At 45.0% G+C, this 25908-nt stretch overlaps 1 protein-coding gene across 3 annotated transcripts in view; it reads left to right on the top strand.

Annotated features, from left to right (window-relative positions):
• Positions 1–25372, top strand: part of MALT1 (MALT1 paracaspase) — a 56844-nt gene extending 31472 nt beyond the window's left edge. For 2 of the 3 annotated variants that reach the window (XM_063128194.1, XM_063128193.1), the window contains 9 exons: positions 560–592; positions 10641–10844; positions 15099–15276; positions 15748–15822; positions 17514–17641; positions 19463–19612; positions 21271–21428; positions 22417–22542; positions 24066–25372. In XM_063128194.1, the coding sequence (XP_062984264.1) occupies positions 560–592; positions 10641–10844; positions 15099–15276; positions 15748–15822; positions 17514–17641; positions 19463–19612; positions 21271–21428; positions 22417–22542; positions 24066–24518 (1505 nt within the window). In that variant the 3' untranslated portion in view covers positions 24519–25372. The remainder of the gene's footprint in view (positions 1–559; positions 593–10640; positions 10845–15098; positions 15277–15747; positions 15823–17513; positions 17642–19462; positions 19613–21270; positions 21429–22416; positions 22543–24065) is intronic. The other variant, XM_063128195.1, reaches the window with a different exon arrangement.
• Positions 25373–25908: the final 536 nt, after the last annotated feature.

Genomic DNA, 25908 nt, shown 5'->3' with positions numbered 1-25908 from the left:
TTCCTGCATTGAGCAGGGGGTTGGACTCGATGGCCTTGTAGGCCCCTTCCAACTCTGCTATTCTATGATTCTATGATTCTATGAATGGACATTCGCTCATGCCATAACCTATTTTAGGCTGCATCCAAGAGCTTCCATATGCCTAGAATGCCTTCTCATTTCTGTGCCCTTCCCTTTGAACAGAAGCTGCCCCCTTCCTTCCTGTGCTAACTACATTTTGAAAGTTCCCATATTTTCAAAAGCATTATACTATAGTGATTATACCCTGCGACATTGGTGGACGTAGGAGGATTGTGTATTCCATGTTCTAGGGATTATAGCCTATTTAGTTTAAATTGTCTTAGAAATGAGAATAAATGTCCTCCTACATAAAAAAAAAAAAAAGCTGCAAGCTATGTTGTAGATGGAGGAAAAAGAGCCAAAGACATTTAACATGTAAACAAAAGCCAGAGGATCCAAGTTGGAGAACTTTTTAATGTCTGTAACGTTTGTAAATTATATTGACAGTATTGAGTTTAGAACTTCTTTTCATTCTTTCTTTTAAAAACAACAACAACAGAACTTAAAGAACAGTCAACTGAAAGGCAATTTGGTGAGTATTTTAATGCTTCTTTAGAAACATGGATACAATCTAGAGAAAGCTGGCCAGAACCGAATTCTTTTGAAATCGACAGGTTTTCTCAGTACTTAACTGTGTTCTTCATTGACGACTCACCAACATTTTCTTCGGATTGCTTCCTATATCTCTTAACACATACTCTAATGTTCTCTTAATACACTCTTATGGGGAGGTGTACTGTGTACTAGGGATAAAAAGTTCTATGAATAAAAAAGAAAACAATCCTTCAAACTGTAAAACTTCTTGAATATCACTTTGATACTGTGTATTATTTAGATCTGCATTTCTGCATACCTAGACAATATCTATTGTACTCTTACCCAAATTAAGTTCCTATACTTGGGCTGTTCCTACTCCCCCCCACCTCTATTTTGTACTTATATGCAGGGACTCGCTTAACAATATTAAATACTAATTCAATAACATCTGTGTTATTGACCATTTAAAATAGTGTTTCCCCATTGAGCAATGTATTCATGTCTTATTAGGCTGCTAGCTGCATAATTCTTTGAAGATGACAATAAAGACGCCTGAAATTAGGTTTAAACATACCATGCGTTTTTATTGCTTTGTTTTAACTGTAGAACTCCTAATGGCTAAATTAAGTAATGTTACTTAAGGGTGTTTTTTTCAGGCAAGGTTAATTTCTTGCTTCATTGCTCAGTGTGAGATTTGGCCTTGTGCAGAGGGTGTTTGAACTCATTCTGGGAAAGGTTCCACTGGAATTAGATTATTTCTTTGGCAAAGCGCATTCTTTATCAAGGGGATTAAAATATAGACCTAAACAACAAAAGGTCAGTGCGTTCTGTTAGCACAGCAAAATGCAAACCATTTGTATGATGACGGCTTTTCATGCTCTACGAAAGGTCAGTGGAGTGAGAAGTATATTGGACTTCTTGCTGGGCTTCTTCAGTTATTCTAAACCAATGTAGCCGTACAATGGGAAAAAAGTTGACTAGATTTGTTACTGCAGATTAAATATTAGTACCTCCTCAGTTGCCTGTCTTCTTTGTGTTAACATACCTTCAACATATTAGTCTGGGCTGGTCCACTTCGTAGCGAATTCAATTTGAATTCAATTTGGATGTTGGTTCTGTAAGGGTCATCCAGCAAGCCTACCCAATGAGCACCCAACCTGCATGACTGCCATCTTAATTCCTAGACCAGCCATTTTTCTGTTGTGGAAGAGTACCTGCTGGGCAACTATGGCCTAGGGCAGGTCTAGACGATGGGATATCCCTGGGATCGCCCTGGGATCATCCCTGTGTGTCCACATGACGCACAGGGGATCCCAGGAGCAGGGAGGGATGATCCCTCCCTTGCCCTGGGATAACCGGGACGGCTTTAATCCCCTTTTCCCCGCAGTCTCGGAATCCTCCCAAGGTGTGTGGGCCACCGTCCTGGTTTCGCTCTGGAGCCGGGAACTGGGCATGGAGCTCCTCAGGAGCTCCGTGCCCATCGGGGGTGGGGTGGGGGGAGCAGGAGAGTTTTTTTAAAAAAAACAAATCCTTGTCGCTGGAGTGTTCATTTTCGATAAACAAAACAAAATGGCGAGAGCAACATCCTCTTCCTCCTGGGACATCGCACGCCACGTGTAGACTAAGGGGGAGGATCTCACAATCAGCACATTGCGAGATCCTCCCCCTCCACTCCCCTGGTCTAGCCATGTGTCCGGGAAAGCCGCCAAATGGCTTGACAAAGAAAGATAAGACCAGCCGGTAGCTAGGTAACGAAGGTGTTTATTTACAGAAGCTAAACAGTGCAGGGAAAGGAGGGGAAAACGGGGGTTTGACAGCAAAAGTCAAGGAACAGGAACAGTTCAAGGGGCAGGCTTGTAGAGTAGTCAATGTCCAGTCCAAAGTCAAGGGAGCGTGGCAAAGAGGAGATTCGATAATGCAGTCCAAGTTCAAACACAGCCAACAGTCAGCGACAAACCAGTAACACAGTCCAGAGTCAGGGGTAACAACAGGCAAGACGTAGTCACAAACCGGTCCAAGGTCGAAGCAGGAATCCAGAGTAGGCAGACGTGGTCACGGGGTCCGGGAATCAAGACAGGAATCAGAATCCAGGCGTTCAGGAACAAGGCACGAGGTCACAAGATCCAAGAGCAAAGGCTTCCACCAGAATGCTCAGATAATCTCTGACAACTTTGCAGGGCTCCCAGCTGCGCTTTTATCCTTAGTCAGAGTGCTGAGTCATGGCCTCTCAGCTGATCCCTAATTGCCTGGTGTTTCTGGTGGAGGCGGCGAGACCGGCGTCTGGTTGCCTTCTCCGCCCGCAACTGCCTGAAACCAGGCTTCTCCGCCTCCTCCTCAGACCTCTGCGGCTCCTCCGTAGTCTTTGCTGGCATCAGGCCCTCAGAGCTAGCAGAGGTCCCAGCTGGCCTTGACTCTTCTCCCTGAGGCTCTGCCACAGTCTCTGCCAGTCCAGCCTCCTCATTACCTGAGCTGGGCTTCTCGGTACTAGGTCCCGCCTCTGCCACCTCCTCCTCATCTCCTGACTCCATCTCTATGCAGGGCATGACACTACTCCCCCCTCCATTATCCCCTTCCCCTGAACCCCGAGGGCCCGGCTTCCTGGGATAACGGCGGTGGAAGTCATGAACCAAGATTGGTGCGTGGACATCCGAGGCTGGTTCCCATGATCGCTCCTCAGGGCCATAGCCCACCCAGTCAATCAGATACTGGAGTTGACCATGGTGCCTCCGAGAGTCCAACACCTGTGCCACCTCAAATTCCTCCTCCCCATCCACGAGTACTGGAGCAGGAGGAGGCCCTGCCCCCGAATCCGGCCGCACCCCAGTCGCCGGGACTAGCAATGAGCGGTGGAAGACCGGGTGTATGCGTAATGTCCGAGGAAGCTGTAGCCGGAACGCCACTGGATTTACCTCTGCAGTTATCAGGTACGGCCCCATGAACCGAGCGTCCAGCTTCCTGCACGGCCGTCGAAGAGGCAGATTTCGGGTCGACAGCCAGACTCGGTCCCCGACCTTTAAGGGAGGTCCTTCCTGCCGCTTCCGATCTGCCCCGGCCTTGTATGCTTCCTTGGCTACCTCCAACTGTTCTAGAAGCAATGACCGAGCTGCCTGCAATTCCCGCAACCACTGGTCTGCTGCAGGGACCGCCGAGGAGGGAACGACTGCTGGAAACCATCGAGGATGAAACCCCCCTGTTGAGAAAAAAGGGGTCTGCTGGGTGGAGGCATAGACCGAGTTGTTGTACGCAAACTCCGCCAAGGGGAGCAACTCTGCCCAGTCATCCTGCTGATAGTTTGTATAACAGCGTAGGTACTGTTCCAGCGTGCCGTTAGTTCGCTCCGTCTGACCGTCCGTCTGGGGATGGTATGCTGACGACATGTGGGCCTTGATGTCTAACAGCTGGAGGAGACTCTTCCAGAACCTAGCCGTAAACTGCACTCCACGGTCTGAGACTATTCCCTCTGGGAGGCCATGGTACCTGAACACCTGATTTACAAAGAGCCTCGCCGTTTCTTTTGCCGTGGGCATCCCTACGCAAGGTACAAAATGGGCCATCTTCGAAAATAAATCTACTACCACGAAGATGGTGGTATGGCCTGCAGACAGAGGAAGGTCCGTTATAAAATCCATTGAAATCACCCGCCAGGGACCTGAAGGAGTCGCCAAGGGGTGCAGTAGCCCCGCTGGCCGCCCCCGCAAATCCTTTGCTCGGTGGCAGACTGGGCAGCTTTGCACATAGCGGGCAACATCCGCTCGGACCCGAGGCCACCAAAATTCCCGAGTCAGGAGGTGCAGCGTTTTGCACAGTCCAAAGTGCCCGGCAGGCTTTGAATCGTGACACAGACGGAGCACAGTGTCCCGACACGGCCCTCCCGGTACATAGAGACGGCCCCGATGATACAGAAGGCCGTCCCGCATGGAAAACGGAGTGGGGGGATCATCCCTGGCATGTGCTGCCACCAAAGAGTCCTGACCCTGTAGGTCCCGAATCTGGTCGATCAACGTGGAAGCTACTGGTGCAGCCGCAAAATGCTCCGGACGCAGAATTGTTGACCGCTTCTCCTCCCCCAGCTCTGTTGCATATTCGGGCTTCCTGGATAACGCGTCCGCCTGTCGGTTCTGGGAACGTGGGATGTACTTGAGTTTAAAATTGAACCGGACGAAGAACAGGGACCATCGCTTCTGGCGCTGCTGTCAGTTTTCGCGCCGTCTGTAAGTACTCCAGATTACGATGGTCTGTTCTTACCTCCACCGGGTGCGCCGCTCCCTCCAGCAAGTGCCGCCACGCCTCAAAAGCTGCCTTAATGGCCAGCAGCTCCTTCTCCCAGATAGTGTAATTTCGTTCTGGGGGCGTGAGCTGTCTGGAGTAGAAGGCACAAGGCAACAACCGAGAGGCCTCCTTGTTTGGCTGCAGCAGCACCGCTCCGATAGCGACATCCGAGGCGTCCGTCTCGACCACGAAAGGGGTCCGAGGGTCGGGATGCTGCAAAATCGGGGAAGAGGTAAACCTAGTTTTTAGCCTCTCAAAGGCCTGCTGGGTACTCGTAGTCCACTGGAACGGGGCTTTTCCACGGAGCAACTGTGTGATAGGCTCAGCGAGGGTTGCAAAATCGGGGATGAACCTCCGATAAAAATTTGAGAACCCCAAGAATCGCTGAACCTCCTTCCTGTTCCTAGGAGGCTCCCAGGACAACACCGCCTCCACCTTTGATTGGTCCATCTCCACCCCCTTGGCTGAGATCCGGTACCCCAAAAATTCCACCTCCGTCAGATCGAACTCGCATTTTTCCAATTTGGCATAGAGGCGGTGCTCTTGGAGTCTGCGAAGCACCGCCCGCACATGGACGTCGTGGATGGTCTGGTTCGGGGAATAGATCAGAAAATCGTCTAAGTACACAATCACGAACCGATCCAAGTAATCCCGGAACACATCGTTCACGAAGTGCTGAAATACCCCGGGAGCATTGCAGAGGCCGAAGGGCATGACCGTGTACTCATACTGGCCATATCGGGTCATAAAGGCAGTCTTCCATTCATCCCCGGGTCGAATACGCACCAAGTTGTAGGCTCCTCTTAGATCCAATTTTGTAAAAACGCGGGCATGACGAAGGCGTTCCAACAGCTCCGGGATCAGGGGTAGCGGGTATCGGTTGCGGATGGTAATTCTGTTCAAGGCTCTGTAATCATTACAGAGGCGGAGTTCGCTCGTGTTTTTCTTCTTCACGAAGAGGACCGGAGCCCCTGCAGGCGACGTGGATGGCCTGATGAATCCCTTCCTCAGGTTGGACTCCAAAAAGTCCCGTAAGGCGGCCAGTTCCGGTTCAGACAAGGAATACAGGCGCCCCGCCGGTATAGGGGCCCCTGGAACCAAGTCTATGGCACAGTCATATGCCCGGTGTGGAGGCAGTCGCTCAGCCTCCTTTTTATCGAAGACTCCCGCAAACTCCTGATATTTTGCGGGTAGACTGCCAGAAGGTTCCCTGGGAGTTGTTTCCGGGGCTGCAGGGATCCGTTCGGGCCAACAGTGCTCCTGGCAGTAGGGCGACGCAAACAGCACCTCCCGCCGAGTCCACGATATACAGGGGTCATGCTGGGTCAGCCAGGGCATTCCAAGAACCAATGGGAAGTGCGGAACAGCAGCCACAAAAAACTGGACCCGTTCCACATGGCCCTGGATTTCCATAGTCAGCACCTCCGTTTGTTGGGTCACGGGGCCTGACTTCAGAAGCCTTCCATCAATGGTCTCCACCGGCCGGGGTTCTTCCAGTCGCTGCAGCGGGACCTGATGCTGGATGGCAAACCCCAGGTCCATAAAGCTATTGGACGCCCCAGAGTCTATCATGGCGCCCACTGACATCACCTGGCCCTCCTGCCCCCTAAGGGTGGCTGTGACCAAGAGCGGATCCCTTCGGGGTTCTGAATGGGGTGGGGTAGCGGCTGACACCGGTTCTCCCAGGCTTCCAACCCCAACTAAGCCTGGGAGGGTCCGTTTCCCGACAAGGGGGCCCCTCGCTGCTTGAGGGGACACACACGGGCAAAGTGGCCCCCCTGCCCACAATAGAGGCAAAGCCCAGCTCCTCTCCTCCGCTCCTTTTCCGCTGCTGAAAGGCGTGGATGGGCTCCTCCCAGCTGCATCGGCTCCTCTGGTGGGCTAGGCACAGGAATCCTGGTTGGAGTGGCAGGCGTCTCTGGAGAAGCTGCAGGACCCCGCAAAGCCCACCCGTCAGACTTGGGCGTGGTCTGTACTCGGGCTAGCCTGCGGGCGGTCAGCCTGCCATCAATCCTGGCAGCTTGTTCCATAAGCAGAGCAAGGGACTCAGGTGGAGCAGCTCGGGCCAGTTCATCCAGAATGTCATCTGAGAGCCCATACCGGTACTGGGCTTGGAGGGCGCTATCATTCCAGGTCAAGTCCTGGGCGATGAGGCGGAACTCAGTGGTGTACTCCCTCACTGAGCCCTTCCCCTGGTGCAGGTGATGGATGCGCCTCTCCGCTGTCTCCATCCTGACTGGATCTCCCCAGGTTGCCAGCATTTCCTTTAAAAAATTGTCCAGCTGGTTCAGGAGAGGGCTGCTCTGAAGCAAATATGGGGTGGCCCATCGCTGTGCTGGTCCAGACAGGAGGCTGATGAGGAAAGCCACCTTGTGGGTGTCCGTGGGGAAATCCTCTGGCCGGATTCGAAAATGCAGCTGGCATTGTGCCACAAAGCCTTCCAGCTGCTGCGGATTGCCAGAGAATTTCTCAGGCAGAGCAGCCAAACACTTACTCCTTCGAGGGGGGGGCGGGGGTTGAGCAGCTTGCCTTTGTAACACAGCCACGGCCGTTTGCAATTGAGCCACCAGCGTCTCCAGCTGCTGATTCCTCTGCACTAACTCTTCCATTGCTTTTTCTTTTCTTTGTCAGCCAGGTCAGAGATTATTCTGTCCGGGAAAGCCGCCAAATGGCTTGACAAAGAAAGATAAGACCAGCCGGTAGCTAGGTAACGAAGGTGTTTATTTACAGAAGCTAAACAGTGCAGGGAAAGGAGGGGAAAACGGGGGTTTGACAGCAAAAGTCAAGGAACAGGAACAGTTCAAGGGGCAGGCTTGTAGAGTAGTCAATGTCCAGTCCAAAGTCAAGGGAGCGTGGCAAAGAGGAGATTCGATAATGCAGTCCAAGTTCAAACACAGCCAACAGTCAGCGACAAACCAGTAACACAGTCCAGAGTCAGGGGTAACAACAGGCAAGACGTAGTCACAAACCGGTCCAAGGTCGAAGCAGGAATCCAGAGTAGGCAGACGTGGTCACGGGGTCCGGGAATCAAGACAGGAATCAGAATCCAGGCGTTCAGGAACAAGGCACGAGGTCACAAGATCCAAGAGCAAAGGCTTCCGCCAGAATGCTCAGATAATCTCTGACAACTTTGCAGGGCTCCCAGCTGCGCTTTTATCCTTAGTCAGAGTGCTGAGTCATGGCCTCTCAGCTGATCCCTAATTGCCTGGTGTTTCTGGTGGAGGCGGCGAGACCGGCGTCTGGTTGCCTTCTCCGCCCGCAACTGCCTGAAACCAGGCTTCTCCGCCTCCTCCTCAGACCTCTGCGGCTCCTCTGTAGTCTTTGCTGGCATCAGGCCCTCAGAGCTAGCAGAGGTCCCAGCTGGCCTTGACTCTTCTCCCTGAGGCTCTGCCACAGTCTCTGCCAGTCCAGCCTCCTCATTACCTGAGCTGGGCTTCTCGGTACTAGGTCCCGCCTCTGCCACCTCCTCCTCATCTCCTGACTCCATCTCTATGCAGGGCATGACACCATGCCCCTAATCTACACCAAGCAGAATATTGCACCATGAAAGCAGTATATAAAAGGCAGGAGCCACACCAAGCAGAATATAGCAGTATGAAAGTGGTATATGGTCTGTGTCAATGGCAATTAAAATAGTAAAATGAAAGCTTCAGTCCCAGTGATTTAAAATATAGTATGTTCCCAATACTGTTTTTAAAGTACCAACCATGAAAATGCTGGAGAAAATAAAAATGACTTAAATCGGCGCGTTAAAGATTATGAAGTAGGCACCAGGTGAGCCTCGTTGGGGAGGGAGTTCCACAACCTGCAGGTCTTGAATTGTATTTCCATCAGTCTATTGACATCTACTGTACTGAAACTGTATCTAACAACTTTGCTATGAAAAGTATTTGAAAAGACAAGGCCTTAACGGAGCTTAGAGTTTAGAATTTGAGTTCAAGATTTTGATAAACGATGGAAGAATGAAAGCATTGTACGTTTTAGTAACAAGACTGGTTTGTACATTCTCAAATGGAAGCATAATTCATGCTACCTTTTGTTGACATTAAGGCTGGCAGCTTGCAGATTGTTTTATTAATTTATAGTTTCTCTTGGGATAAGAGCAGCTCGAAGATATTGTGCTGTCATTGTAAACAGGCGTGTATTAATGAGTCACTGTTCTACTAACCACCCAACAGGTGGTCATTGAAACCTTGAAAGTGTCTAATAATTTGTAAATGTCTCTCTAAAATGGCTTTCATTGTGATGAAGCCTGACAGATTGTATTTCATCTATAAATGATATGTTTATCTCTAAAGTTGCAAGTATAAACAGTTAATTAAGTCCAAGGCAAAGAGATCAACTCGTGATTGTTCCAGGAAAACTGTCAAATATTATTGTCGTACCAGAATAAAGTATGTGGTTCTTTTTAAAGAAAAAAATAATCTTTATTTCAAATTGATTAGCTAAATGTACAAGGTTAAAGGAGCTGTAGTTATCAAATGCAAAAAACAAACAAACAAAAATACTGTCGGCCTGTTCTGACAACATACCAAGCCATGGCTAGGCCACTAACCCTTTTTTGCAGCAAATGGTTAGTGAGTGAGTTTACTGTGGTTTTGTAGCCACCATGGTTTGGAATGGTTCACACGACGCGCTAAGTCATGGTTCACATGACACGCTATGCCGGAATGTTTAGCTCAAAATGCTTAACCACCGTGGCTTAGCACATCGTCTGAACAGGGGCATAATTTCACAATGTCTTCTTTATTGATACATTGTAAGCTGCTCCGAGAGCCTTTTGGCTGAGGTGCGGGATAAAAATACTCTAAATAAATAAATAATAAAAAAAAATCAGATAACGTGGTAGATCATAGTAGAGTTACTTTTGCTATCATTTAGTGAGTTTGCTAGGACATTGCTGCAGAAAAAGTAGGCTGCATGATGCCACATCCCAGGGGCAAAAGAGGTGGATTGCTGGTGTTATCACCCCACAACCACCATTTTAAGAACTGTCTTCTGTCTCCTCAACTGTGCCAAGGTAGAAGTTGCTGCTGTGAAAGCTGTTGGCTTTAACCATGCAGGAATTCACTTCATCCAAGCCACACTTTATAGCATATCACTTTATATTTCTCTAACAGTGCAGCCCTATATATGCCTACTCAAAAGTAAGCCCCGTTGACATCAAGGAGACTTACTACCAGATTACTGTGTATAGGATTGCACCTTACATTTGTGTGTGCGTGTCCAGAGAAAGAGAGAGTGTACAGCACAACCAACTTCCATTTCACCACAGGCTGCACAACCGTACTTTCTTCAGAATATTTGTATATCTTTTGTTTTTGTTGTTAAAAATGCATTCTCAGAAGATTAAAGTAAACTTATGACTATATGTATTGAAAATGGATTTAAACAAGACTGAAGCAATTATGGTTTGTAGCTCTTGGGATTTTAGAAGCATAAGTATAGCTGTCATTGATAGCTTTCTCTGTTTACCTGTGTTTGTAGACATAAGATGTTCCTGGGTCTGTTGCTATGCCTAGGAACTTTCAGATATATTTTTCATCGTCAGTGAGATGACTGGGGCGCGTTTTTCTCTAATGTATATAATGTTTCATTTGTTTGTAACTTCTGTGATAAAACTTTTATCATGCCTCCCAAGGACTGCTTCACACTGTAAGTGTTTTAAATGGGAAGTACTGGATACGGATGATCATGTGTATGACCTGCTGTGTGCACACTTGAGAATACGTTGTCCTACACAAAAACATGCCTTGTTGTTTTTGCTTTTGCAGCGGTAGACAAAGTAGCTCTGCTGATGGGCAACATGAGCTATTGTCATCACCCCAAGCTCAAGGCTCCATTGGTGGATGTTTACGATCTGACCAACTTGCTGAGGCAGTTGGACTTCAAAGTGGTTTCCTTGCTAGATCTTACTGAACCTGAGATGCGGAACGCAGTAGATGAATTCTTATTGCTCCTGGATAAAGGAGTGTACGGTAAGAACTAGTAACATGACTTCTGATCAAATTGATTGATTTTACAATATCTGTATACTATCACTCCATATCTAAGAGAATTTCCAGAGCGGTGAACATAGAGGTAAAGCAATAAAAAGATAAAGGGGTTAAAATACCATATTAAAATTGTTCTTTTAAAAATAGAATGCCAATAAAAAACATGGCTGGTTAATTAAGGAATGCTTCCTGGAATAGGAAAGCTTTCAGGAGGCACTGGAAGCAACACAGTGTTGTCGCCTTCCTGACCTCTATGGGTCAGGAGTTCCAAAGAAATGGGGCCACCACACTGAAGGCTCTTCTCCAGGTGGACTCCAATCGGGCCATGGATCCATGTGGAACCACCAGGAGCATAGCTGAATATCTATTTCATTGGGAGTATGCAGCTCATTAATTTTCCTGTCCCAATGACCCTGTCCTATACAATGGACCTCTTTGGACATCACAACAAGCCACTGTGGGTTAATTTGCCCATGGGGCTTGTCTTCTCACACCGGCCAAGATTTTAAAAGTGTAGTCAAAGGCAGGGGCGTACGAACCTGGCCAGGGTGGGTTAATCAATCACGGGTTCTAGATAGGTTGATAACCATGCCAATAACCCAGCCTTAGTTCATACGAGCTGTGGAACAGTGGCTTGTTGTGACATGTGAACTAGTTCAATGAGTAGACCAAAGGTGAGGAACCTCTTTCAGCCTGAGGGCCAAATTCAATTTTAGAGAAACTCTCTGGGGCCACATTCCAGTGGTTGGCGGGGCTAAAGGCAAAGGTGACAGGGCCCAAGGGGAAAGGGGTAGCACCAAAAATGTGAACATAAGCAGAGCCATGCTGGATCAGACCAAGGGTCCATCTAGTCCACAGGCCAACCATGGGAAACCCACAAGCAGGACATGAGTGCAACCAGCACCAACCCACCCACGTTCCCTAGCAACTGGTGCCTATAGGCTTACTGCCTCTGATATTGGAGGTAGCATATAGCCATCAGGACTAGTAGCCATTGATATCCTTCTCCTCCAGAATTTTGTTTCGCTCCCTTTTAAAGCCATGCAAATTGGTGGCCTCACTATGTCCTGTGGTAGCAAATTCCATAGTAACTGTGCTCTGTGTGAAGAAGAACTTCCTTTTATCTGTCCTGAATCTCCCACCAATCAGCTTCGGGGGTTGACCCCTTTGGGTATTATGAGAGCGGGAGAAAAATGTCTCCCTATTCACTTTCTCCATACCATGAATATTTCCCCGCTTACTCGCCTTTTTTCCCCAAGCTAAACAATTCCAGCTGTTGTAACCTTTCCTCATGCTGGAGTTGGTGGAGCCCCTTGATGGTTTTGGTTGTTCTTTTCTGCACTTTCTCCAGCTCTACAATACCGTTTTTGTTGCAGTGACCGGAACTGTCCACCACATTCTAAGTGTGTTCGCACCATAGATTTGTATAGGGCAGTAAGATGCAGGCAGTTTTATTCCCAATTCCTTTCCAAATTATGCCTAACACAGAGTTTGCCTTTTCCCCTTTTTAGAATTGGAAAAGACCATAGAAAAGCTGTTTAACAACCCAAAGATTAGTGATTGGGGGAAAGGGGGTGGGGACATGGCCATCTGAGGAATTTTGAGGGCCAGATTGGACCACCGGGAGGGGTTATTTGATCTCCAACTCTGAGGTTCCCCACCCATGAAGAAGACCAAAGCTCACACATATCATGTAAATATTACTTTCCTTTGGAATTCAGGGACTGATAATTTGAGAAATTCATGTTACGTAGAATTTTAGTTGCCGTCATCATTTTTATTTATGTATTGCATTTATATCCCACCTTTTTTCCTACAAGGAACCCAAGGCAGCATACATAACCCTCCTCCTCCTCTCCATTTTATCCTCACAACAACAACCCTTTGAAGTAGGTTGGGCTGAGGGTCTGTAACTGACCCAAAGTCACCCAGTGACCTTCCATGGCCGAGTGGAGAGATTAGAACCCAGTTCTCCCGACTCCCCAGTTCAACACTCTTTACACCACACTGTAAATGACTCAACCCAGTCATTACACCACACTGGCTTCCTTTTTAAAAAGCACGGTACCAGGGGAATTCAGGGAGCTGCTATATTCTGAGTCAGAACGCTGGTCTATCTAACCCTGTGCTGTCTAGTGCAACGGGCTCTCCATAGTTGCAGGAAGGGATCTTTCCCAGATCTTCTATTTGAGATTAAAGCAGATGGCCTCTGTGTGAACATAAATGAAGCTTTTTTTATATACAGAATCCATCTAGCCAAGCATTCTCTATTCTGTTTTATAGCAGTTCTTTGCAATTCTTTCCCATCACTTGATCCTTTAACTGGAGATGCTGCAGATTGATTCTGGGGCTTCTGTGTGCAAAGCACATGCTCAGTCACTGATCAGCCCACCCTGAACTGTGAGGCATCTTTTTTTTCTAAGCTAAAAAGTTGTGCATTTTAAATCACACAGTATTATTTTTTTCATAAGCTCTCATTCCAGCTGTTTATGGGGGGAAACCCTGATTCTGGTGCTCCTGCATTGAGCAGGGGGTTGGACTTAGTGGCTTTATAGGCCCCTTCCAAATCTACTATTCTATGATCCTACTGAAGTGGATAAGTAGGGGCAAGCAATGGTTTTAATTGGGATTTGTCCCTGCAACAGGTGCCAGCAGAAGGTGAAGTTATTGCATAGTGCAATTTTCCCATTGATCGGATACTTGATGCTTGGTTCATTTAGTGCCCGCTGATCTGACATTCAGAATGCCTTTCGCCCTTTATATGCCTGAGCCAAGGGTCACAATGACAGAAAGATTTATTGGAGCAGAGAAAGCTGCCGCAGACTTTCTGACGACAGCATACTTTTCCATTCCCCTTTCTTTGCAGTAGCCTGTCAGGCACATTTGGGTCAGTTGCAGCTGTACACTTGCTGCTGCTCACTTATCAGGTCTTGAAAAGTATGTGGCATTTACCTTTGTTTTATTGATTACTTTTTCCGTTGTAACAAAATATTTTCAAAGTTCCTAATGACACATGAGAATCCAAACATTCTTTCTGCATCTAAAACTGCAGTGGCATAGCCTTTTATGGACTCTCCAGAGTCCATAAAATGCTGCCATCTTCCCCTGAGATTGACAGAAAACATCCTTCAACTGTTAAAAAAAATAATTAAGGGTGCAATCCTATGCATGTTTAGACAGGAAAAAAGTCCTACAACTCCCAGCATTCCCTAGTGCAGCTGAGTTCAGACCACACTATAATCCACGGTTCAACAATAACCTACGGTTCAACAACAATCCACACTCAACACATACTAAATCCTTGAGTGTGAGTTATCATGTTGCGTGAACCCAGTCAATGGTTCGTTTACTTGTTTAAATAAATGAACAGTGGTATAGAAGACTGAATGGCATCAAGGAGAGAAAAAATAGCTTCCCCAGCCTCATGCCCTCCAGATGTTTGGGGTTTTAGCTCCAGTAAGCCTCAACCAGCATGACCAATGGTCAGGAATGCTGGGAGTTGTGGCCTAGATAAAACTGGAGTTCACCAGGTTGGGCCAGACTGCATTAGGGCATGGAATACTTTGCCACCTGCAGAGGTAGTGCTAGCTGCTCATCCTTGAGTCCCTGTGTTGGAATTTTTGGGGCAGGACTTCATGATCACCTGTGTCCTCAGTCCTGGGTCTATCCTCTAATATTGGGGATGATGCTTGTTCACTGTGCCAGAACTCCCCAATTGCAGTTTTATAGCTCCAAATTACCTTGTAATTTCATCACTGTTACTGTATTATATTCTTATCTTTATCAAGATAAATACTGGGCTTCCTTGTGGTTGAAGGGTGATTTATCAACTTTTAAAATAAATAAATGAAATTGTCAGTTTCCGAGTAGTGCCTTGTGAATGTCAATGGAATGTGTAGAAGATGCTGTTCGGGCACAAATCACTAGCAATTTGTTAAATTTTGTGGGTTCACTTCCAAATCCAAGACGGCTTGTAGCAATCCTTGTTCCAGATACTCAGAATGCTTACCATGATGTTGTGTAATCTTGTTGCTGCTATTTCAAAATGCAAAGTGCAAAACTACCACATTTGCTGATGTCACTGTCTCCTCATTTTGGTGTGTTCAGGAATTGTATACTCAGTATTGTATACTCTGACTGACTGCTTCTTAGTTTTGCAACTTATATTAATTGAACCATTTGGCTTAATATCATTGCTAAATTCTGTTTGAAATGTGTGTTTTATTTCTTCCCCAGGCTTATTATATTATGCTGGTCATGGCTATGAAAACTATGGTAACAGTTTTATGGTTCCTATCGATGCCCCAAATCCTTACCGAGCTACAAACTGTCTGTGTGTACAAAACATTCTCAAACTGATGCAAGAAAAGGATACTGGCCTCAATGTATTTTTACTGGATATGTGCAGGAAAAGGTATGAAATTGCAGGAATCCCTTCCTGGTAGATCAATGCTTAAGATACATAGCTCTTTTGGTTCTACAGAAATAAACCCATTGAGCAGGTGAAAGATGAACTTCTGTTAAGTCAGTTTGCTGCAACTCCCATCATCCCTCACCATTGGCTATGCTGATCAGGCTAATGGGAGTTGCAGCCCAACCACATCTGGAGGGCGATACGATCCCCACCACTGCTTTAGGACTAGGCTCTTCGTCTCCCTCTGTCCTTTCATAAAACTGCAGCATGAGCGGCTCATGTGATGGAAGCAGCTTGCAGTTCTGTTTCAACTATCGATTGATGGGCTGTGTCGAGGAAAGGACAGAATAAACGGCAGGATTTTGAAAATAAATAATGATGTTTGAATATTTAAAAACGCTGATTGTTCTATCTTCATCTTACCACAGATTAAGACTATTCTTCTGATTTTGATTTTTATGTTTATTGAAGGAATGAATACGATAACACCGTTCTCATCTTGGATGCCCTGAAGGTTACAGCTAACATTGTTTTTGGATATGCCACGTAAGAATACTTATTTTAAATGTGCAGATTTGAAGTATTTATCTTTAAAACACACACACACACACACACACTCATACAAAAATGTGGTAATTTCTAATGAACTAATCCATTGTACTTAGAAAAAAAGGATACTATAAGGACAACAAACTGTTTGTGGCCCCAGCCTAGGGATGTAAGAGGAATCTGGTTGGGGCTTGAGTTCAGCGACTTTTTCCTCGGCTCGGTCTCTCCAAAGCCAGCTTGTGGATCCCGGAGAGTGCCTGACTTGGCACGTGCTGAGTCAGGCACGGTTGCGGCATCCTGCTGTTCTGCAAGTCACCATTCTGTGCAAAAACACCATAAAATATATATCATTGATTAAAAACATATAAAACTAATACATTATTAAAAGGCATCTTAAAATCCAAGTGGGTAGGCCTGCCGGAAGAGATCAGTCTTTATGGCTTTCTTAAATTCCGGAAGACTGTTAAGTTGACGAATCCCTCCCGGCAAGCCATTCCACAGTCTGGGAGCGGCAGAAGAAAAGGTCCTCTGGGTAATAGTTGTCAGCCTTGTTTTTGTTGGCTGGAGTAAATTCTTCCCAGAGGACCTGAGTGTGTGTAGGGTGGATTGTACAGGAGAAGGCGATCCCGCAGGTAGCCTGGACTCAAACTATGCTAGGTTGAGAATTCTCACTTGAAAATAACGCTTGAACAGGGCCTATTATTCCTATTTTCCAGAAAGAAAATTGAAGGGAAATAACAGTGAATTTTCACAATGCCGCACAGTGAATCCATGGCAGAGATGGAACTGGCAACCAGGTCAAACTCTACTCACTGGAGCTGCTGGTGCTCAAGCCCTGACAAAACCCTCATTATGTTCCACCTCTGCAGCTGACTCACTCTGTTCTCATGCCTCCGGCTGTCTGTGCATTTGACACACATGCAGCCCTACACCTGTAGAGCTCCCCCATGCAAGGATGATCCTGATTAGCCCAGGATTCCTCTGTGTGGATTAGGTCTATGCATATACATTGGTTTGCACATGAAGACCCTTCTCCTGTGTGCTGAATGTGCATGGCCACCAGAAGTGGCCCAGCAACCCTTCACACATCCTTTGAATGCATAAGAGGGGTTTGTCTGTGCAGCCCTTTATATATTTTCAGATCTTACGATTTCTAAGTCACCCTGATAACATTGAGCACTTGGAATTAGTAGCACCAATACTTTTGCAGCGCAGTCTTAAACATGTACTCAAAAATAAGTATGTCTGATTTGAATGACCCTGACTGTCATGTAAGTGTACAAAAGATTGCAGCTACATTTACTTTACTGAATGGAAGTGTCACTTGTTTAAAGGAGACATCATATTTTCCAATCTATAAAGATTTGCTTCCTGGCAAATTGAGTTTCCTAATTCAAGAGACCTTGAATTAGAATGGTAACACTTGCTTCCTGGCAAATTGAGTTTCCTAATTAAAGAGACCTTGAATTAGAATGGTAACACTTGCCAAATAGGAAAAATATATCTCTTGAAATCATATATTTTATGTGTACACTTTATGGTGAAATCTGAACTGAATTTTCAGTGTCTTCTAACTTTTTTAAAAAATATAGCAGCTTTTTCATATACGCATCTACTCTTGTGAGCTATACTGATACTTTCCCACTCACCTTACACTTCTGTTCTGTTGGTGTTCACATATTTTAAAGGTGTCAAGGAGCAGAAGCTTTTGAAATTCAACAGTCTGGATTAGCCAATGGGATTTTCATGAAATTTTTGAAGGAACGCTTATTAGAGGACAAGAAGATTACTGTGCTCCTTGATGGTGTAGCTGAAGGTGAGAGAGACCCTGGTTTGCACATAATGCTAGCAATGGTATATTTAAACCATGGTTTATTGCCATACCCAGAGTTTGTCTTGCTGATATGAACAATCCATGGTTTGTTTTCTCTATCCCTGCGTTGTTTCCTTCCTCCTTCACCCACTTGCTTCTTCGGATGCCTTTGCTGCATTGTAGCACTTGTAGGTAGAGGGGCTGGATTTTTGACAGGTCTTGACTGCCACCTCTGTAGCATAGCTGAACAACCCATGGGTTCACATGTAATGATAATCCATGGCTTAAACAACCCAGAGTGCACAGCCCAACAACAAATCATGGGTTCTCTTCTTGTGTTGTTTGTGGTTAACAAACCATGCTTTATTAGCATTGCCATGTTCAAATATTGCAATAACCCAGAATTCAACAACTCATACCGTGGGTTAATGTTATATGTGAACCAGGCCTATGAGAAATAAAATATCTGCTCCTGATCTGCTGCTACTTTGGTGCCATTTCTCCTCCTCTTCTTCTTTGCTTGAAAGGCTTTCTTCACTCCATAATCTCAGAAAATCAGTGACTGTGTAGTGAATATGATGATGTCAGTGTCATGTAGCCAGTCAGATTTGGTGTTGAGTCAAAGCTCTCTCAGTGGTCTTCCTCTGAAGAGGAGATGCACCTCATTGTCATCCATATGCACTGTGTTTCTTTCAGCGGAAGTTACATTTAGCTGCGCATCCATTTTCTGTTGCAACTAGTTGTATGCATGATTGAGTCAGGTGAAGAAGCATTTGGTCCATATTCTCTCTTCTCCCTGGGAGTTGGAGCCCTCTGGTGGGATGCTTAGAGTTTAGCCCCATTGGACCCTGGGGAGCTATGGTAGAAGGGTCTGTTCTAAGGATAGGATAGCCCCCAATTTGCATATACCACAATGCAGGTGTGAGGAGGGCAGTGTTATGTCCAACTCCAGGAAAGAGATGGAGCTAGTGCTGAGCCAAACTCTGCCTTCAGTGTCCTGAAAGTTTTCTTCCCCATTAACAGAGGCTTCCTTTTTTCTGCCTCATTCTTAGGTTATTTTTGTGGTGTATTTGAGCCTACCTAATTACTGCAAGCTGGCCGAGGATGCTGTGTGATTTCTTTCTATTACACACCTCTCTGTTGCTCTGCAGCCTTTCAGGCTACCTGTGCTTCCTGGTATGAAATAGCCTTATGAGAGGAATTACTTCATGATGTCTTCCCTTGGGCTTTAATTGAAGTGCAGGAAGCCAAGGAGGCTACCAGAGAGAGGGTTGTACAATGCAAAACAGGGCACTTGCTCACACTCCTTGGAAACCTTCTAAGTAAGGTAATGCAAGAAACCCAAACCGAACCCATGAGAATTTCTCTAAAATGCCTTCATGGTTGGATTTTTTTTCAAAAGTGATTTCTTTTCTACCAAATTGAATGAGAATGGTAAAAAAAAAATGAGGAGGAAAATTTCTGCACAGCACTACTCTGTATGTGCATATGGGAGCAAAAGGATGAAAAATATTGAGCAAGAAACTGGCCATGATGTTTAAGAAATGTTTGAGCCATACTGACTGGTGAGTGTGTGTGTGTATGTGTGTTGGCGGTGGAGAGTGGGGGTAGTTCTCCTGCAAAAGTACTTGCACGGTATGTTCCAGACTGTACTGAATTTTGAACAGCCAGGCTTAAATGCCCCTTTGAAATTAAGTTTGTCATGGAAACGCTGACACAATTATAACCATAGCAACATGGTGGCACTGCTGGAATGTAGGTGCTTTAATTAGAATTTTCAGCAGCTTTGATTCCTAGAAAATGATTTGTATCTTTTATTTTTAGATATGGGCAAGTGTCACCTTACCAAAGGCAAGCAGGCTTTGGAGATTCGCAGCAGTTTATCTGAGAAGAGAGCATTAACTGATCCCATTCAGCAAACAGTAACCTCAGTAGAGTCATTGGCCCGGAATCTACAGTGGGCAAAAGCTCATGGTACAGTAAATACAGAAATACCTTGTTTAGTTAGTTGATCTGTAGCCCCTCATGTCCCACGATGCATAGATTGAAATAATAGGTTATCTGTCTCAGATGTATCTGCCTCTAAACTGCACAGAAGGAATGTGGGTAGAACGGAGGGCAAACAAAGGAAATTGGACGAAAGAGAACATGCTACCCCCTCTCTGGCCAATTCATTTCCCAAGCTTATCGAGAGGCCAATCGTATGATATCCCATAGCTAGACCTTTCTAACTCTAGCCTCTGATTCCAGATCAATCACCACATGCAAAAAAAAAAATCACATTTCTTAATAATTTTTTATATATATTTAAAAAGTTATTTTAAAAATTGGGACAAGATTTTTCAAAAGCAACTACGAGATTGACACTTGCTAAATATATATATATATATTATATATATTTATTATTTATTTAATTATTTATTAAATTTATTTATTAGATTGTAAGCCTATGCGGCAGGGTCTTGCTATTTACTGTGTGGTCTGTGCAGCACCATGTACATCGATGGTGCTATATAAATAAATAATAATAAAATAATAATAATAATATTGCAGTTTTTCTCCTTGGCAAAATCACTGTCTGCTCTGTGTTTTTGCTGCTTGTCCGTCAAAGAAAATGCATGCAAAACTGTCATCATTTAGCCTGGTTTAACCAAGGTAATATAACACATTGTTTTTAATATTTAAGGGCAAAACTAAATGAGATGGAGGTAGACACATTTTATATGGAAAAATGTGTGAGACAACGAGAGACACACACACACATACACACCATCTCCCCATGCTCTGTCGCTTTTTGTTTAGCCAGCTTGGGTCCTGTCAGTTCTAATCCCAGAGATCAGCCACTTGGCGCAAACCCAGGAATTGCCGTGGATGAGTAAAGTAAAGAGGGTGCTGCCTACTGTGTTCTTCTTGTTTCTGTTTTCAGTTAACAACACTTTTCAATTAACAACCCATTCCTGAGTTGTTTTGTGTTGTGCAAACCCCGAAACTCTGAGTTGTTTACGGAATAAACAACCAAGAGTTAACCCAACAATTGCCCATGTTGGGTTAACTTTCATCACTTCACTCATCTAATTTCCTGCATTATAATTTAAAACGGCTCAGGAATTGCAGTGTGACATGCGAACCAGCTGGTAGTGTTGAGGTGAATGACCTACTTTAGTGCTTTGATCAGTTAAAAAAGAGAAAGAGACAATTTCCCCACCCTCTTTAATTCTCTGTTGATTATGGCTCTGTTAAAGATCAGTTATATTTTATTAAGGGGGTGGTTGAGAAGTGAAGCAAGAAGGGGATATTTTTCAGTGTTTATCTTCATATTTTAGGGGGAAAGGAGAAATGTTTGTAGATTCAAAAGGTGAAGATTTGTGCCAGATATATGAGGAAGTCCTGAAGACTAATTTAAATCTGCTTCCATGTAATAGCTGTAAATATACATATTGTTCTGGCTACCAACATAATTTCTGAAATTTAAATAATGACTAATATGTATGGAGAATAATAAGTATGAGGAAGGACTTTATACCTTTGTTTCATCACATTTTCTCTCTGTTTACTATTCAGAAGATTTGCATAGCTAACTTTAAAGGAGAGCAGGTATGTCCTGCTGCTAATCAAATTGTGTTTCTTTCTAGAACTTCCTGAAAGTATGTGCCTTCAGTTTAAATGTGGCGTTCAAATTCAACTTGGGTTTGCAGCAGAATTCTCCAATGTCATGATCGTCTACACAAGGATAGTAAAGAAACCAGAGGAAATAGCCGTTTGCAAAGCTTACGTCACAGATTTTCCCCTTGTAAGTTCATGTCAGAAGTTTGCATGGATTTGTTCTTTAGAAGACGATAAAAAATCTTTAAAGGATGATAAAAATACACACATTGATCATAAAACACTAATTGTATGATCTGGTGACTGGAAGTTGTGGGTTAAAAACACGCATCTATTACTGGGCTTGTTCAGAAAACACTCTAAGCCATGGTTAGATGCTAACCCTTTCACAGCAAGTGGTTGGTGAACATGTTTAAACTGTGGTTGTGTAGCCACCATGGTTGGAAATGGTTCACATGGCAAGCCAAGTCATGGTTCACATGACCTGGTAAGCCAACATTTAGCTCAAAATGTTTAACCATCATGATTTAGCATGTCGTCTGAACAGGGCCACTGTTAAACTAGGGTTGGGCAGACCTACGGTATCTGCTGTTTTTTTTTTTTTTTACTAGAACCTTGAGGTCCATCAACTGAAGCCTAATGCAAATGACATGCACTTTGTATAAAGGAATTCCAATCCTGTGCAAAGCGACATCCATCATGGGTGAACTCCTCCTACCGCCCAGGACAGGCAAGGAACACGTGACCATGCTTTTGGCCTTGGTCTTGGCCTCCATGGGTCCTCCCACCCAGCTCGTTCCTTGCCTTCACCCAGAGCAGAGCATGTTCTTATCTCTCCTCAACAATCTCTTATTCCAGGCCTTGCCTTTCTTTCAATCCTTCTTCTGTCTTTTACCTTAGCAAAACGTTCTCTCTTGCAGTTGTTCTTCCTTTCAAAAAAAAAAAAAAGAAAAGAAAAAGGTGTTCTCTTTTCTTTTCTGGCTCTTCTTTTTTTTCCACCACAAGATGGCCCCAACTAGCAAGAAGAGCTCCAAGCCTGAAAAGGAAAAAGAAAGGAGTGGTCAGTGAGGCATATCAGAGTCATCCAGCTGCCAATAAAGTTGTCATTTCAACTGCTAAACACCCCTGTGTTAACCCTACAGGTTAATTTTTGTTTTGTTTTTAAACTTCAACAGGACTTGGACGTGGACCCTAAAGAGGCAAATAAGGGGACTCCAGAGGAAACTGGCAGCTATTTGCTTTCAAAGGACTTGCCCAAACATTGTCTCTACACTAGAATAAGTTCACTGCAGAAGCTAAAGGTCATTTCACATTACTTTTATCTTGCAAGGTCACTTTGTTTGGTTTCTGCATCAGCCACAGCAGCATGGGTAGTCTTCTGTTACTATTTGCTCTTAGAAATACCTCAATAGAATCATAGAATAGTAGAGTTGGAAGGGGCCTTTAAGGCTATCGAGTCCAACCCCCTACTCAATGCAGGAATCCACCCTACAGCATCCCTGACAAGTGGTTGTCCAGCTGCCTCTTGAATGCCTCTAGTGTGGGAGAGCCCACCACCTCCCTAGGTAACTGGGTCCATTGTTGTACTGCTCTAACAGTCAGGAAGTTTTTCCTGATGTCTAGCTGGGATCTGACTTCCTGTAACTTGAGCCCATTATTCCGTGTCCTGCACTCTGGGATGATCGAGAAGAGATCCTGACCCTCTGTGTGACAACCTTTCAAGTATTTGAAGAGTGCTGTCATGTCTCCCCTCAATCTTCTCTTCTCCAGGCTAAACATGTCCAGTTGTTTCAGAAGCTTCCTATGGATGCAGCTTTAGGGGTTAAGCCAGCAGAGTGTTGGAGGTGTGAGCTGAAGGCCTTGAATCTGCAGGCATTCTGAGTTGCAGTTTCTGGATGGGGGTTCATTGGTTCCTGGGAAAGTCAGCAAGCTGCATGAGCAGCAATGCACTCTGGTAGTTGCGGGGCAGGGAGGGGGAGTGCAGCTACTCTTCCCACTTGCAACACCACAAAGATCCCTGAAATAAAATAAGTTGAACAGGTCCAGCAACAACTCCAAGATGTGAGGTAAGGGATCAGGGGTAGAAGCTGACTAGATGATGAGAGTATACTGCAGGGTGAAGTAATAGTCTGGGGAAGAAACTGATTTCTGTATAAAGCTGCAGTACACGCCACAGGAAAGATATACTGTATGAGATAATAAAAAAAAACACCTGGCATTTCTTGGTTTATAAATCAGCCCAATGATATTGACCTAGTACTGAGCTGGGCAACTTGGGACCATACAGATGTTGGGCTGCAACTGCCCTCATCCTTCACCATTGGCCATGCTGGCTGAGGCTGACAGGAGATGCAGTCCCACAACACCTGCAGGGCCACAAGTTGCCCACCCCTGATCTAGCATGTGCTAAAAATGGATATTTTGGAGGCAAACATGCTCAGGGTTAGCTTTTATTTCCTGTGAAATTGATAGTGCTGTCAGCTCAGTCGGTGCACACACCAAATTATTCCTGTGAATTTTTTTTTATTTCTCAGTGATACTGTTTGTAAGTTATGCATACATATCTGAAGACAAACTCATGCTGTAAATGGGAATCTTCTTGCCTATGGATGTAACAGCAGCTTCTAATAACTAAATATTCTAATGTCTCGAATTTAATATGGTGTAATGAGCTGACAGCAAAACACGAGAGAGAGGTTTTGTGTGCCATCTTATGAATTTGTGCAATGAAAAGATAAAAACTCTTTGAATGCAGTATGAGCTGGCATTATTATTATTATTATTATTATTATTATTATTATTATTATCTCTTTTTAATTCACAGGAAGACTTAACCTTCATGGTTTGCCTGCACTATGAATACGAGGGAGTAGATGATGTCGTGGATGAAAGGAAAGTGGTTAACATTGGCAAACCACTCATTGCTAAATTACGCATTCATCAAGGATACAGGAAGAGCCGCTGTTTCCAGAGCTGTTGTGGCCCTACTGGGCCTTGTTTTACCCAGTCACCTGGGGCAGGAGCTGCTGGGTATTGCCCCTGCCATCACAGTCATCAGCCACATTCCTATGCAGGCATCCCCCAGCCAAGCCCTGCTTCCTCAGCGAGTGTTTTGCAGCCTGCAAAGTGCCATTGCAGTATGATTCCAAATAGTTTAATTGCATGGCAGTCAAAATGGCCATATCCATCCGATTCGAACCGGAGCAATATACCTGTGGAGACAACAGATGAACTGGAATCCGATTTCTCAGGAAGCTTAAGACTCTCTCAACAGTAGCCAACATCTTTACAGGGCAGTTTGGCAGTAACATTTCTCAGGCAGTGAGTTGTAACACTGTTTGCGTGTCTTAGATTTTGAGACAAGGGCATTCCCATCTCTAGATAACGTTGGGTGGGATCCAGGCTAAGTTAGTTACACTTCGGTCCCATTGAAATCAATGGGAGCTGGATGACTAAGTTAGTCTGGATCTAACCCAATGGGAATACAGGTTCACATGTGCTTTAAAAAAGAACAAACAAGTTTTAGACAACAGGAAAGACTTGCTGCTCCAGTCCAAGGTATTTTCCCTGGCTAGTGATGAGGAAGCTGCAGGTGATATGGGAATACAGTAGGAAGGAAGAGTTTGGTTAAGGCAGACTTTTGCCGGAGTGCAAGTCTAAGTATCGGTCATGGAAGAGCTGGGCTGCTCAACACCAGGCCTCGTGGGGCCAAAGCCCTGGGGTTCCAGTCTGCCCCCTCCCCAGTCCCCCAGATGCCCACACCCCTTTGCTCAGACCACTGATTATTTGGGACTTTCCCAGCTTCACCGATATAAATCTCAATGAATCTTGACCTCTACCGAGAATTTTGTAGAATTATTAAGCTTTTAGATTTTGAAATTTTAGGAAGCAGGCAGGAAATGACAGAATTTTGACAACAGCAAATTTGAAGGCCGGGTGTGAGTGGCTTTGGTACATGTATGTTATAGTCATTTCTATAATTTACTGCTAAATGACAGGCCCATGGCACTGTCGTAAATGTTGAAAACAAGCCTTTTGACACAATCATCTCTTACATTTACCAGCTCTTTATACTTGAGCACCGTTGGGTAGGAAGGCAGGATACAAACAATAAATAAGATACATGTCTTAAACACAAAGTTGCCTTCAATAAGCTTTAGTCGTGTTTGCATCACTGACTGGTAGATGCTGGCATTTACTAAAAACAAGCTGAGGAATATCCAGTAAAGAAATTAATGGCTTTTCAGATTTCATTGTACATGCTGTGATTTTACCTAGCAATGTTAAACGATTATTTGGTTGTCTCGAAAGTTACTATACTCCAAATGTAAGAGAGTCTATAAGATTCCCTTTAACTTGGACTCTTCTTATTCGCTTCCCAGCCCACCCCCCCCACCCCCACGCCCAGCTTTCCTCTTTGATCCTAGTTGTTCTCTCTGCATTTCGCAGTTACAGACTACTTTTTCTTCTCTTATACAGTGTAGAGATAGCATGGGAAGCAAGGATGGGAAGGGCAGTGGTGGAGTGAGGCAAGCTCATGGAGGATGAAGCTGTTGAAAAAATTGAGGTGGTTGAAGGAGAGGCTGGATGTTGAAGCAATATTGGCCGTGGTCCAGGAGTGTGATTGACTAGTCTGGTAGATAAAATGCAAGGGTTCCAATTTGCAA

Source organism: Elgaria multicarinata, chromosome 6 (genome assembly GCF_023053635.1).
Source record: "Elgaria multicarinata webbii isolate HBS135686 ecotype San Diego chromosome 6, rElgMul1.1.pri, whole genome shotgun sequence".
Lineage (NCBI taxonomy): Eukaryota > Metazoa > Chordata > Lepidosauria > Squamata > Anguidae > Elgaria > Elgaria multicarinata.
The sequence above is the reverse complement of the archived record's forward strand: the minus strand, read 5'-3'. Positions and strand labels throughout refer to the sequence as shown.